Consider the following 12,733-nt stretch of genomic DNA (forward strand, 5'->3'; position numbering starts at 1 on the left):
GATCAAAGAACAGACTGTGTGTTTTGCGGGGCAGCTGACACACGGAATCATCTTTTTCTTTGCATGCCAATATGCAGCAGAGCTCTGGTCTTCTCTTCTTTCAAGGCTACTGGGCACTGATTTCACTCTAGACTGGCACCAACTTCAAGCATTACCTAATGACAACCGGTGGGAGCGGGTTCGCCTCTTTACGATCAGATACACTTTCCACCTATCAAATTTACAGGAGCGAAATAAACGACGCCATGGGCCCATGGCGACCCCCTGTTTCCGCTATTCGGCTTGTAAAGATCATTGACAAGAACATGCGTAACCGATTCACATCGATTAGAAACTAAGGCGACTTCTCCTATGATGAGGGGCTCGCCATTTGGTTTGCTACTCTACCCTAATTCTCTCAAGAACCAGAGTAAGAAGATGTAGTTTTATAGCTCAATACTCTTTGTTTTCTTTTCAGACACATTAACATAAGAAGTCACAGTCATTGTAAAACAGTATTTTTACATTCAATTTAAAAATAATATATATAATCTCAAAGCATATGTTGGGATTATAAAGATAATAACTACAGTAAAACCTCTATAAATTAATAATGTTGGGACTAAGACATTTTATTAATTTATAGTGATATTAATTTATCTATAAATTAATAATTATTATTTTATAGTGTAAATTAATAATTATTAATTTATAGTGTAAATTAATAATTATTAATTTATAGTGTAAATTAATAATTATTAATTTATAGATATATTTTTAATTGTTTATTTTTTAAAAAATTATGAATTGGAACAACTATAGCAAAATAAGATTAAACTTTCGGATGTTATAAATTTTATGGTTTAGGAATTGAACATGTAATATTTAGAAAGCACTATTTACAATAAATTACAAATATTATAGACAAATTGACTTATACACATGAGACATATAAATTCAAATCTATGAATAATAATATCAATTCTCCTATTTTAATAATCTGTCAAATTATCAAATTGTAAATGATGCATATCTAAAAATTAAAACTTTAAATTTAATTATTTGTATGACATGTTATAAAATATTTTAGAGATATCATTATAGGTTGAAAATACAACATTACAATTGTTCTATAGAATTGAGCTTTAGGAGAAACATACACTATTATATCAGTGTATATATATATATAAATTTACATAATTATTAATTTATAATATTATTGGGACTATATTTTATAAGGAGATTTCGAAAAAATTATTATCTTATTATCTTATCGAATATTGTTAATTTTTACACTGGCCCGACTTGGGACTAGCAAAATTTATTAATTTATAGTGTTTATTAATTTATAGAGTATTAATTTATAGAGGTTTTACTGTATATGTGATTTACTTTTCAGGCAAAGCTAGGAACCCCAAGAGCCATTGATGTATCCATAATGAAGACAGAGAAGAAGGGGTGGTTTGTTATAGAGGAAGTAATGGATAGAATCCACAAGACTCCATGGTACATCTATCCTCAGATCATATCGGTTTTACTAACCGTCAAAGCCTGAACCCGCTGATGCAATATTGATCACGAGAGAAACAAAGTAATTAGATCAAAGCACACTTTTTCAATTTGGTGTTTTTAAATTCTGCTTACTTCTAAATGTTTTGAATAAAATGTAGATGAGAGTGTATATGAACAAATGCTAAACTAGAGATTGTTATCAACCTGTATTTGTAATCTTATTTATCTAACATAGTTTTTTTTACCTATTTATCTTTATAGAACATGAAACGACCTACCCCGTTTTTTCTTTTCAATATAATAATTAACTAGTGGTCTCATACTCAATAGCCGCCTAACCACAACCAAACCAAATCCGCTAGAATGATAATAAGTGACCTCCTCCTAAGACTAAGTGCAAAGAATAAGAGAATGGGTTTGAGAAGAGATATTGATGAAGGGTAGAGATAGGACCAACTCCGGGGGTTAGAATGTTGGAGCTAAGTTTTCTTGGAACCTTTGAGTAGACAGGGTACCACTCTTGTATATATCAATTGGTTTCAACTTTTAGCCATCTCTTAAGCTCAACTTCTTTTCATGAGAGAACCTTGTTATGTATTGATGCAACCACTTGAGAAGGAGACCTCGCTTGTCTCTAACCTTTTACCTTAGCCAACTGAGTTTGACGATATTGCATAGCTTGATCCACGGTTCTCTGTTAATGAATGTTAAAGGGAGTGATTGATAGGATTGCATGTGTAAATTAAAGAAATAAAGTTCCTTCACCATATATCATAGAATTAAGAACAAGGAACTTGGTTCTAACTATTTTATTCAACATGTTATAGGTTCTAAGACCCCATTTTCAAACCTCTCTTCCATACTTTGTTCTTGTTCTTTGCTTGAGGGAAAGCAAATAATAAGTTTGGGGGAGTTGATATGTATATATTTTACACTCTTTCATCATGCATTTGTTATTCATTTTGTTCTCTTAACTCATTGTTTTGCATTGTTTTTAGTCTCTTTTGCATAATATGCATATTTAGGTAGTCTTTGCATTGGTCCTACATACATCTTGCATATTGGAGTTATTTCAGGTGTTTAGGAGATGTCCAGACTGTTAGAACCGAATGGAGGTTGAGACATGCGGCTCGACCAAGCATGACCGGGATGGACGTCATGTGACTCGACCGACATGCGACTTGGACGCGCTCCCAGGAAGAAGCACCAGTATCCCACTCGATCCAACATGCCTGGAATGGATGTCATCAACGCTCGAGCCACGCTCCAACATCAACGGTGCATGTCCAGGTAGTTATTGCATCATCCTTGCATACATTGTGCATTTTGGAGTATTTCAGGTATTTAGGAGACGTCGGGAACACATCGCTCAACATCGCTGTTCGAGCCATCCTTCACGACGTCGTTCAAGTCACCTTTCGAGTCGTCATTCGAGCCATCCTCCAAGACGCCGTTCGATTCCACCACTCGAGCCACTCTCGAGTCACCACTCGAGCCACCACTCGAGCCATTACTCGAGCCACCGGTCGAGGGATTCAGATTTTGACGTCTTCATCAAAGTTGTAGAGAATTGAGTCATCTTTTCCATTCCGTTTATTTCAAGCCAATCGGAGGTTTGGTTCAAGAGTTATCATCGTTTTAGTGGACGCGTATACACCCGTTCGAGCCACTCGTCATGCAACCACTCCACCCCGTTCGAGCCGTTCCATTCGAGTGGGATTTAGCTTTCGACGTCTTCATCAAAGTTGTATTACATTGAGTCATACTTCCAATGCCGTTTATTTCAAGCATATCGGAGGTGTGGTTCAAGAGTTATCACCGTTTTAGTGGATACATATACACCCAGCTCGAGTCGCATCACCTCCACTCGACCCAGCTCGAGTCGCATCACCTCCACTCGACCCACCTCGAGTCGTATGACCTAGACTTGATCCGTTCCACTCGACCGCACCCCAGGGAGAGACGAAACGCGACTCGACCGCACATGTTTGGTTTCACACGCTTCAGGAGATTCCCGAACTGACGCTATATCTTGTCGGTTTAAGTTTTAGGGATTCACATGTTTTTACTATATATACATTTTGTGAAGTCTTGGTTTGGGACATCTTATCTTTTATCTCATTTTCTTTTCTAAGGTTTGACCTAGACACCAAAAAACGCTCTGAGACTTGTAATCCGACATCTCCGAGTTTATTCAGTTTTTGCACTTGATTTCTTCTACAAAGTTGTTTTTCTCATTTCTATCTATCTATTATGCTTGGTTCAATGTTTTCTGGATTTGTATCTTTTGTGATGATTTCCGGATCTGAGTAGTGTTAAGGTTCTTGTGGATGGGATAGACTAGGTGGAGGATCTTAGGATGTAGGGTGATTAAGCTTTGATTTGTATGATTCCCTTCTGGACTAGTGTTAGAATTACAAGTTTCTCTCTGATCAATTGGAACTAGGTTCGAGACATTTCCACACCCAAAAGGTGTTTGATGAAATGTCTGACCAACTAGTGCCAGAGACTTACGTTCCTAGCCTAAGAGATTAGTTGTCTAGTATGTTTGTTGACGTAAATGAACTTGTTTGCCATGCCTGCTCGACCATGTTTCTCTAGCGAGAGCTAGGTATGGAAGTGGTTGAGTCTGAGTAGCTTTTGCCAAGAGATTGGATTAGCTAAGTTGTGATATTCATTATTTAGGGATAGTTTGCTTGTCGTATGTTAAACACTCTGTAGACTAGGATACTCCACCGACATCAATTACTCCCATCCTTAGAACTTTTATATTCTTGATTGATATTACATTCCTAAGACTGTTTCGTTTCTTCATGCTTAGAATCGTTTTCGTTTTTATTTTTGATTTACTTCTTGCCATACATTTTCGTTTCTAATTCTGTAATTCATTTCCGTTTTGCATTTTCATCATTCTAGGATTGTTAGATAAAAAAACTTTCTTTGAATTGGCTTGACTTGTGAAATCCTGATTGCATCTTGAGTGATAGTTAAGTTTCCCAACTGGATTGACACCTTAAGTATTACAACTGCATAAGGTTAATTGAACCTGCTAGGACATACAAAAATCCTAGTATCAATGGTCCTGCACTCACATTTGCCAAAGAAGAATCTGACTCCAAACAGGCAGATCTACACTCCTAGCAAGCTCCTACAACGATCCTAGCTATAGATATCTCAAAGAACAGCCACAAATCTCCCAAAAACCTCAAGAACAACTTCTTCTCTTTTCTTTTTCTCAAAAACTCCCTTTTATAATCGATTTCAGGGTTTCATTACCCAAAACGCAACCAAAACACGCATTTAACTTACGCGAGAACCGACATTGCATTGATCGACCGTAGATTATCGATCGATGCACATCCCAAACCAAAATTTCGGTTCATGGATGTTACAGAACATATGAATCTTGAACATGATCACGATATGTCGGTAGCTATATAAAATTATAAACCTTTTAATTTGTGTGTTTGATAAGTCTATTGTACAAATGATTAAGGCGGGCGGACGGAGTGGATAAATTTGTCAGCGGTTTGCTTTATAGTTTTTGTATTTTTTTTACAACTTATACTTGATGAATGATAAATAAAAAATGACAGACGAATTGTACACCCCGACACCTACTACCAGTCGAATCCTACTCACGCTCTCCCTACTCTCTCTCCGATATTTCACACATACATCTACGAGAGTCTACACTACGATACACATACATCCATGATACTCTCTACACATACACACCCCGACAGCTACTCACGCTCTCCCTACTCTCTACTCTCTCTCTCTCTCCGATATTTCACACATACATCTACGAGAGTCTACACTACAATACACACGATACTCTCTAGTCTCTACACATACATCCGTCATCCAAACTAAAAAAAACCAGAGAACTGAAGTGGGAGAACATAATTAAGAGAATTATAAAAAAACCAGAGTGTACTTGACATTTGTAAGAAAATAATGAGTAAGAAGAAGAGATTTGTGTCCGAAGAAAAGAGTAGTAATAGTACTTATAGAGTTCATTATCTTAATTTTTTTCATTTAATTAAATATTAATTCAACGGTCATAAAAATGTTACCGTTCCACAACGTTCATATTTTCACCGACTCTGAAATCAAATCAAAACGTTGGAACAATATGGGAAAATCATAAACGCACTCAAAATTCTCAATTAAGTAAAAACTATTACTAAATAATTTTTCTTTTTTATCCAATCTTTTGTATTTTTCTTTCAGGTATTATAATATCTTTTATTCGTAATAATATTTGAAATGTGTGTAAACGAGAGAACTCAACTGTTCTCAAGCTTACTACAGGTTTGGTTTGGTTATAGTTAGGACTTTTACTGTGTCAGTTTCTCTTCAAAGTGGGGAGCATATCTACAGTAGTAATAATGTAAGTTAATAATCATTAACAATTAATAGTATAATTACTAGTTATTTTCAAATTGTTCATGGTTTAGTGATAAATGATACAATTCCAATCAGGAGATCCAAAGTAGTCTGATCAACACTAGTTCTATCTTTGACATTCTTAAGTCTCCCAAATCGTGTCATGTCACTTTCTACTTAGTTATGCAAATTTTTGCAATCTCTTTGATATTTTATTTTAATGTTTTGACTTGCAAATACATCATATGAAAGTAACGTCTGAATTTCCATACGGATTAAAAGATTCGAAAAAAACATGAGTGCCACTAAGCAAATGTAACAGAGGGAAGCAAACTTGGTACATGTTTGTTCCCCCAGCTGAGTGTTAGAAACTGGGAATCTGTGTTCGAGGAACTGGAGTGCACTTAAGCGGGTGAACCATTGTTAGGTTCATTCCTCCATAAGTCTCCTCCATGTTGACCTTATCTCCTTGGATTTTCCAATCAAAGCACTGCACCATCACTCCTATCGCTGTTCCGACAAATATAGATGCTAGATTCACTCCAGGACATCCTCTTCTTCCACCGCCAAAAGGAAGATACTTAAGTGATTGCTCTTTCTCTTCTTTTTGCTCTGATCTTGAAGAAGCTAAGAACCTCTCCGGCTTAAACACAAGAGGATCTTCCCAAAGATCAGAATCTCTCATCACAGCATAACTATTAATAATGAGTGTCATCTTCTCCGGTATGTAGAACCCTTCGATCTCACATCTTTGTTTAAACGACCTTACCAAGAGAGGCACTGGTGGGTGCAATCTTAGTCCTTCCTTAACCACTGCTTGCAAATAAGTAAGGTTTGGTATATCCGTTTCTTGAATCAACCTTGATTTCCCTACAACTGAATCAATTTCTTCTCTCAATTTCTCAAGAACGTCGGGGTTGTTAATGATCTCTGCCATCGTCCATTGTGTTGCTTGCGTTGACGTATCAGACCCTCCAATGAAAAACTCCTGCAGTGAGAAGAATACTCAGAACATTTAATTAGAACTAAGTTTCGTTTGGATCCTCAAATGAAATCGACATACTAAGGAACATTTACCACAAAAAAAGCCTTGATCTGATTCATAGTGATCTTATACTCTGCGTTTTCGTCTTCATAAGCTGCCATCAACACGTCCATCATATCCATACCTTGATGCTCCTCGCGTAGCTTCTCTTTGTGTTCCACAAGAATCCTCTCTAGCAGCTCATTGAATCTGTTGGAAACACTCATTATGTCCTTCTTGAATAGTGGGATCCCAAGCTTCTCAAGCGGTGTGCGTAGTATAGCTGCCAAGAAAAGCTTCTTCGTCAAGCCATATGATTCATCCACCAATCCCCTGACTCTCTCTGTCTCACCGTTCTCCTCTGTAAAACTCCTTCCCATGATCATCCTGCACAAGATGTTGTTCATAAGGTTCTTCACTTCCTTACTGATCTCAACGCTCTCGGCCGTCCTCGCCTTATTGAGAAGGATGTTGTAAAACCTCTGAAGCTCTTCAGCTCGGATACCTCGTGACCACTCGAGCGAGTGTGACTGTGGTCGGAGCAGCTTAGTTGCCATAAGCTTCTGCATGAACTTCCAGTAATCTTCATAGGGAGCGTTGACTATTCCAAAAGATCCAAACACGAGGGACTCATCGACAGCAGCATCACCCCGAGAGGAGACGTTCACGTCGTGCGTCTTGAAGATCTCGTAGGCCACTGATGCTGAAGAGACGAGGGTGATGGGGGCGTTAAAGATCCGGAGATGAAGGAGAGGTCCATACTTGGAAGAGATTTTCTGAAGAGACTTGTGGGTTAGATCAGAGAGGAGAAGGTGAAGATGACCAATGATTGGCAGTGACGGAGGGCTCGGAGGACGATCAAAGTCTCGTGGGTCCTTTGGTTTCTTGAAGAAGAGAGAGTAACACAGGAGTGAAAAGAGACACAAGAGGAAGTAAATGAAACAGTTTTGATAGTCAACGATGATCATTTCAGCCATTGTTGCTCAAAAGTGAAGAGGCTGATGAAACCCAATCAAGAATCAGTTAACAGACAAATACTCAAAGACCGTGTAATATTATACTACATCTCAATCATACTTTGTTTATTATATTCATGAGACCGACGGGTTCCGTTTGGAAGTAACGTAAAAGAGTGGAAACCTCGGGTTTCTTAATCTTATCGTAATAGTATTATAAGTTCCTAGTCATACTCGTGATCACATTAATACTCTTTTCTTACTCTCTCTCTCTCTCTCTCTCTCTCTCTCTCTCTCGTTCAAACGTGATTACTATGTATAATAAATTATCTATAAGTTAAACAAAGTCTATTGTTCTTTGATCTCTTAAGATCTTGAAAAGCCATGAGAAAGAACACTCTTCAGATTCTCAAGTAAAAAGATAAACAGACTGGCACAACAACACTATATATCACCAAAGTCAACACCATTTTAGGATATAAAAGACAAAAGAATCTTAAAAGACCCTAAAGAAGATTATGAGTTCACAAATTCATAATAAGAGAAGGGAGTAGTTTACATGACAGATCCAAAGTGTTTCAAGGACATTGACCCAGAGATCTGATCCGCTAAGAATCTAACTGTGTGTGCAACGAAACACACTGCTAAGCATCTGCTCGTTGTTGATTCAGTCATCACTAGTGAAAATAATGAGGAAGAAAATAACAAAACAAAACAACTTGTCATGTGTAAGGTCGATAAATCTTATGTCCAACACAACATAGAGTTATATATCTGACCTTTAAGAGCAACTGCATTTGATGTTAAAACGAGCATATCTACAATGAAGATCACAGAAACCGAGAATTCCCAGACCTGTAGCCAATGTTACAAATTTTAGCATTTTACAGACCTTATATCTTCTTTGGTATCATTCATTGGTTTCTCAGAGCTTAGCATTAAAGCAAGGAAGAGGCAACGATATTATAGACAAGATTCTGAGAAAGTCATATGAAAACATACCGGCATAGCGAATAGAAAGATCTTGACGTAACTCGAGATTAAGATCCCCAAGAGAATCTCTTTTCCTCTGCAAATCATATAATGACTAACTTATATTCAGGGCGCATGAAGATATATACTTTGGCAAAATTCAAAATAAAAGAAAACATATATACCTTGACATAACCAGCATCATCTTAGCAGCAAGTGCAAATGACAAAACAAATGCGAAATTCGAAGATAGTACATTGACCAGAACCTGTTATGTAAGTTCAACTACATTTACTAACAACATCCTCATAAACCCAAATAAAATATTATATACAATGCTCAAGAAAGATAGAGGAACCAACCTCAGAAGATGCAAGAACAAAGCTCATGGACAGATTTGATTCATCATCGGTTCTTCTTCGCAGCAGCAAGCTTCGATCTTTTCGAAAGAGTTAAAGGCTCTCTCCAAAAATGAGAGTTGTAGAGAGTATATAAACATAAAAAAATCTTTAAAGGATACAAGTATCTAGAAGAAGATAAGCCAACACCAATTTCCATAATAGATGCTACCACATTGTGAAATCCTCTAAAGATCAGAAAGAAAAAAAAAAAAAACTATTTTATAGAACTAGAAAGAAACAAAGATTTGTTTTTTACCTGAAGATTTGAAGTTCCTTGATTAACCACATTGTAGAGTAAGTGTCTGTACGCCTTTGTTTTGTGAAGAATCAAGTCGATGAATATAATCTGATAAATCCAAAAAAATTGATCAACACAAAAAGCATAAAAACTGAAACTTATAATGAAAGGACAAAAGAGAGATAGAAGGAGACCATTAGCTCACACTCGACATATTCGTCTGCTACTTCCTCACAATTCTCCTACCACAAAAGTTACATCAAAAAAGCGGCTTTAAACTTTTGGGTACTAGAGAGAGAGATTAGGGAGGAGCCCTAATAATTAAAAGAAAAAGCTTACGCATTTCATCAGCCGAAAATTGCCAGGAGAGTACTGAATGAACAAGGATTTAGCTTTATGCCCACACTCCACACACCTCTTCTTCTTCTCTCTCGCCATCTCTCCCTCTCTCTCTCTCTCTCTCTCTCTCTCTCTTCCGTTTCCGGGTACAAAAGATCGGACCTTTTTGTTCGTGTCTTAACTTGGGCTTTAATGGGCCTTTATTTTATCCTTTTTCTGGGCTTAAGCCCTATTTTGTTGAGGGACTAATGCTCAAATTTTTACTCTTTTAATTTTTTTTTGTCTTGTGAGAGAGATGCTGTTCTTCTACTTACCGATTTATTATTGTTAATTGAATTTTTTCTCATGTAGTAGAAAAAAAAATTCACGTAATTTGATACTCTTTTGTGTTACATAATTTCTAGCTCTATCAAAGTGTTGTAAACTTTTTAATGGATTATATATCTCTGAAAAAGAAATTAAATGCTTCTACAAACGATTTATTTCAGTCATGTGTTTTTCTTTTATAGAGTTGCTGGATGCATCATGGCAACGTTATATTACAATATAACTTTGGTTTTAATGTTGAAGGCATATATATAACTTGAATCTTAATTAGATTGCATTACTGTGGCAAACACTATATATTAAGTGCCTCAGTCATTGTGGAGATTTTAATTAATTATTGATGGTTCATACATGTCTGTTCTTCAGTTATGATTAAGGAATCTGAACTTTTTATTTAATACTGTTTTGAATCAAACTGACTCTACAACGAAGGAAGAAAAAAACGACATTGGGAACAAAAAATAGTAAAGAAGTTAACAAGAGAAAGAAACTCTAACGAATAGAAAGTTGCTGATGCTTAGTGATGGGGTTTTGAGGTCTGAAGCTGCGTAACCATCTGTCGAAACGGTCCAAAAGTGACAACTCCATCTTCGTCTTCGGAACAACACTAACACTGGGGGAAGTTGCGGCTTTGGTGAGTGGTGGTCCGACCACGACACGAAGCTTAAGCCCTGCGTCACATTGACCTGTCTTCGAGCTAATGAAGTAGTGGACTCCTGGTTTGGTGAGCGTGACGAGATCATGCCCCGTCTTGTGCACCGCTACGGGAGCAGTCGGGTCACAGGATATGAATTCAAGGTCTCCGCTGATCTCTAAGACGTCGTTGACTTCGTTTCCGTATTCAAAAAGAAGACTATCTCCAACATTGAAATGCTGCTTCTCACCCCAAGTGTAAAATTAGTCAATCTCTTGATAAACGCTCCATTCGACCTTGTATATTTTTCCCGAAGGAAGGATCTTGCTTGGTGTTGGTGGAGGAATGGGACGTGACGGGTCATAGACGACAAGGACGTCGAACCTCTGTCCGGCTGCGCATTGAGCAAGGTTTGAGCTGATGAAGTAGTGTTCTCCTGGCTCCGTGAAGGTTACCACATCATGTCCAGTTCTGTATACGGCTTTAGGGGATGAGGAATCGCAGAATTCGAATTCTAACGCACCGTTCACTTGAGTAACGTCGTTGACGTTGGGATCGTACACAAAAACGAGAGAATCTCCCACGTAAAACACTTTATCCTTGGCCCATACGTAATAGAAACCTTCTTTGGCAATCCATCCAGCCGAGTCCCCAACGGTGTAGACAGTAGCCGAACAAGAACCAAACAGAACCGTGAAAGTTGTTATCACCAGCAGCACAAAGACGAAGATCTTCTTCATTGTTGTGGCCATTGATTAGATGAACAAATTGACAAGGGAAGAAGAAAGGTTATGAGATCTCGAACTCGCCGAATCAAAGAGGGAGAGAGAGAGAGAGAGAGAGAGAGTTTTGTTGTCTTGTGTTGATGAATGATGAGTTGTGAAGAGATTGGGTTGCCCTATCAATGTTTATATAATGTTTTAGTACCATTCCTAATCCTTTTAGGATTTATTTGGTTTTGTTTATTTCCTTTTCCAATTTAGATTCACTGGTTTCAAAATTGATTTTTACGTTCCTCTATTTTGATTTTTGTTTTCCCCTAATATATAATTTATTGCAAAATCTTATCCAATTGTTTCTTAAAAATAAGCATAACCGACTTCAAGAAAAGAAAAATATATATATAGGCTTTTTATATATATATATATATATAATGGGTCCATTAACTAATATAATAAACTTTAATAGTATGCTAAATAATAGATATGGTGTGGTATGAAAGGGCTTCGATAGTGTTACTGAATCAAATCATAAGATTCTTGATAATAAGCACAAAGAGTGAATCAGATATACATGTCCAAAAACAAAGCTCTTTTTTCTTTAAATTCTGTAATGCTTCACACGGAATTGTTTGTTTCATCATGTTCTTATATTTTTGGATCCATATAAGAGATGTGACGACAATATCATGTTCGTATATAGGGAGATTTACTCATATATCATACATTTTCGGTGATATTACCAGAACCATACAATTTTTCTTTTTTATTACTAGGATATTTTGGATATTTTCAAAATACTGAGCGTATCCTTGTTTTATGTTTGATATATCATGGTTTTTGTAGTTTTTAACCATGATATAAGTGTGTTTTTGAGTCTTTTGATTTGTTTTCTAGGTTGTTTTTGAGTCTTTATAGGTTTAGGTACTCATTGGCACGTATGGAACACAAGGGAGCTAAAAGAGGATGATTTGGAGCATAATCAAAGCATGAAGGCTGATCAACGAAAGCTCGGAGACGAGATCAAGACTATGCATCGACCGATGCAATCTCAACATCGATCGATGCAGTTGCCACAAACCAAACGGAAGTTGTTTCCACAAGCTTTAGAAGATTTACAAAATTTGTCCAAGTTTCTCTTATTTGCAATTAAGGCCCAAGACGTGTTTTAGAGTATTTATAGGATTTTTATGGTCATTGTTTAGACCTAAGTTTTATTTTGCAACCAAAAGAGATATTG

General features: G+C 36.9%; 2 protein-coding genes, 1 long non-coding RNA gene and 1 pseudogene across 5 annotated transcripts; 1 reads left to right on the plus strand and 3 right to left on the minus strand.

Moving 5' to 3' along the window:
- Window positions 1-1,099: 1,099 nt before the first annotated feature.
- LOC147940441 (uncharacterized) lies at window positions 1,100-1,739 on the plus strand. Its single transcript, XR_015564176.1, has 2 exons — window positions 1,100-1,153; window positions 1,379-1,739. It is a non-coding gene; the product is annotated as an uncharacterized LOC147940441 (long non-coding RNA).
- Window positions 1,740-6,073: 4,334 nt separating this feature from the next.
- LOC104707950 (cytochrome P450 705A22) lies at window positions 6,074-8,150 on the minus strand. The gene is made up of 2 exons (XM_087462461.1): window positions 6,961-8,150; window positions 6,074-6,871 (listed from the first exon to the last, which is right to left on the minus strand). The coding sequence occupies exons 1-2, from the start codon at window positions 7,882-7,884 to the stop codon at window positions 6,248-6,250; spliced, it is 1,548 nt and encodes a 515-aa protein (XP_087318587.1). The 5' UTR covers window positions 7,885-8,150; the 3' UTR covers window positions 6,074-6,247.
- A 144-nt stretch (window positions 8,151-8,294) lies between these two features.
- Window positions 8,295-9,986, minus strand: LOC104707949 (protein ARV 2). Of its 3 annotated transcripts, XM_010424409.3 has the most exons (9): window positions 9,814-9,986; window positions 9,669-9,716; window positions 9,493-9,582; window positions 9,356-9,401; window positions 9,198-9,274; window positions 9,021-9,103; window positions 8,866-8,932; window positions 8,643-8,718; window positions 8,295-8,540 (listed from the first exon to the last, which is right to left on the minus strand). In XM_010424409.3, the coding sequence occupies exons 1-9, from the start codon at window positions 9,910-9,912 to the stop codon at window positions 8,419-8,421; spliced, it is 708 nt and encodes a 235-aa protein (XP_010422711.1). In that variant the 5' UTR covers window positions 9,913-9,986; the 3' UTR covers window positions 8,295-8,418. The 3 variants fall into 3 exon arrangements, with proteins under 3 accessions (XP_010422711.1, XP_087318589.1, XP_087318590.1); XM_087462463.1 differs by lacking the exon at window positions 9,356-9,401 and having other exon boundaries at window positions 9,198-9,298; window positions 9,814-9,961; XM_087462464.1 differs by lacking the exon at window positions 9,356-9,401 and having other exon boundaries at window positions 9,814-9,955.
- Window positions 9,987-10,657: 671 nt separating this feature from the next.
- Window positions 10,658-11,526, minus strand: LOC104709824 (blue copper protein-like; annotated as a pseudogene).
- Between the last annotated feature and the right edge of the window lie 1,207 nt (window positions 11,527-12,733).

The sequence above is a fragment of the Camelina sativa genome, chromosome 8 (assembly GCF_030686135.1).
Source record: "Camelina sativa cultivar CO46 ecotype springtype chromosome 8, ASM3068613v1".
NCBI classification, from domain to species: Eukaryota; Viridiplantae; Streptophyta; class Magnoliopsida; order Brassicales; family Brassicaceae; genus Camelina; species Camelina sativa.

What these genes read in the sequence shown, in the direction of transcription:
- LOC104707950 (XM_087462461.1), bottom strand. Translation starts at nt 7,884, where the DNA reads ATGGCTGAAATGATCATCGTTGACTATCAAAACTGTTTCATTTACTTC. An exon ending in AGATCAAGGCTTTTTTTGTG is followed by an intron (nt 6,872 to 6,960) that starts GTAAATGTTCCT and finishes TTCTCACTGCAG; the next exon opens with GAGTTTTTCATTGGAGGGTC.
- LOC104707949 (XM_010424409.3), bottom strand. Translation starts at nt 9,912, where the DNA reads ATGGCGAGAGAGAAGAAGAAGAGGTGTGTGGAGTGTGGGCATAAAGCT. An exon ending in AAGGAACTTCAAATCTTCAG is followed by an intron (nt 9,402 to 9,492) that starts GTAAAAAACAAA and finishes ACAATGTGGTAG; the next exon opens with CATCTATTATGGAAATTGGT. An exon ending in TCTTTCTATTCGCTATGCCG is followed by an intron (nt 8,719 to 8,865) that starts GTATGTTTTCAT and finishes CATTGGCTACAG; the next exon opens with GTCTGGGAATTCTCGGTTTC.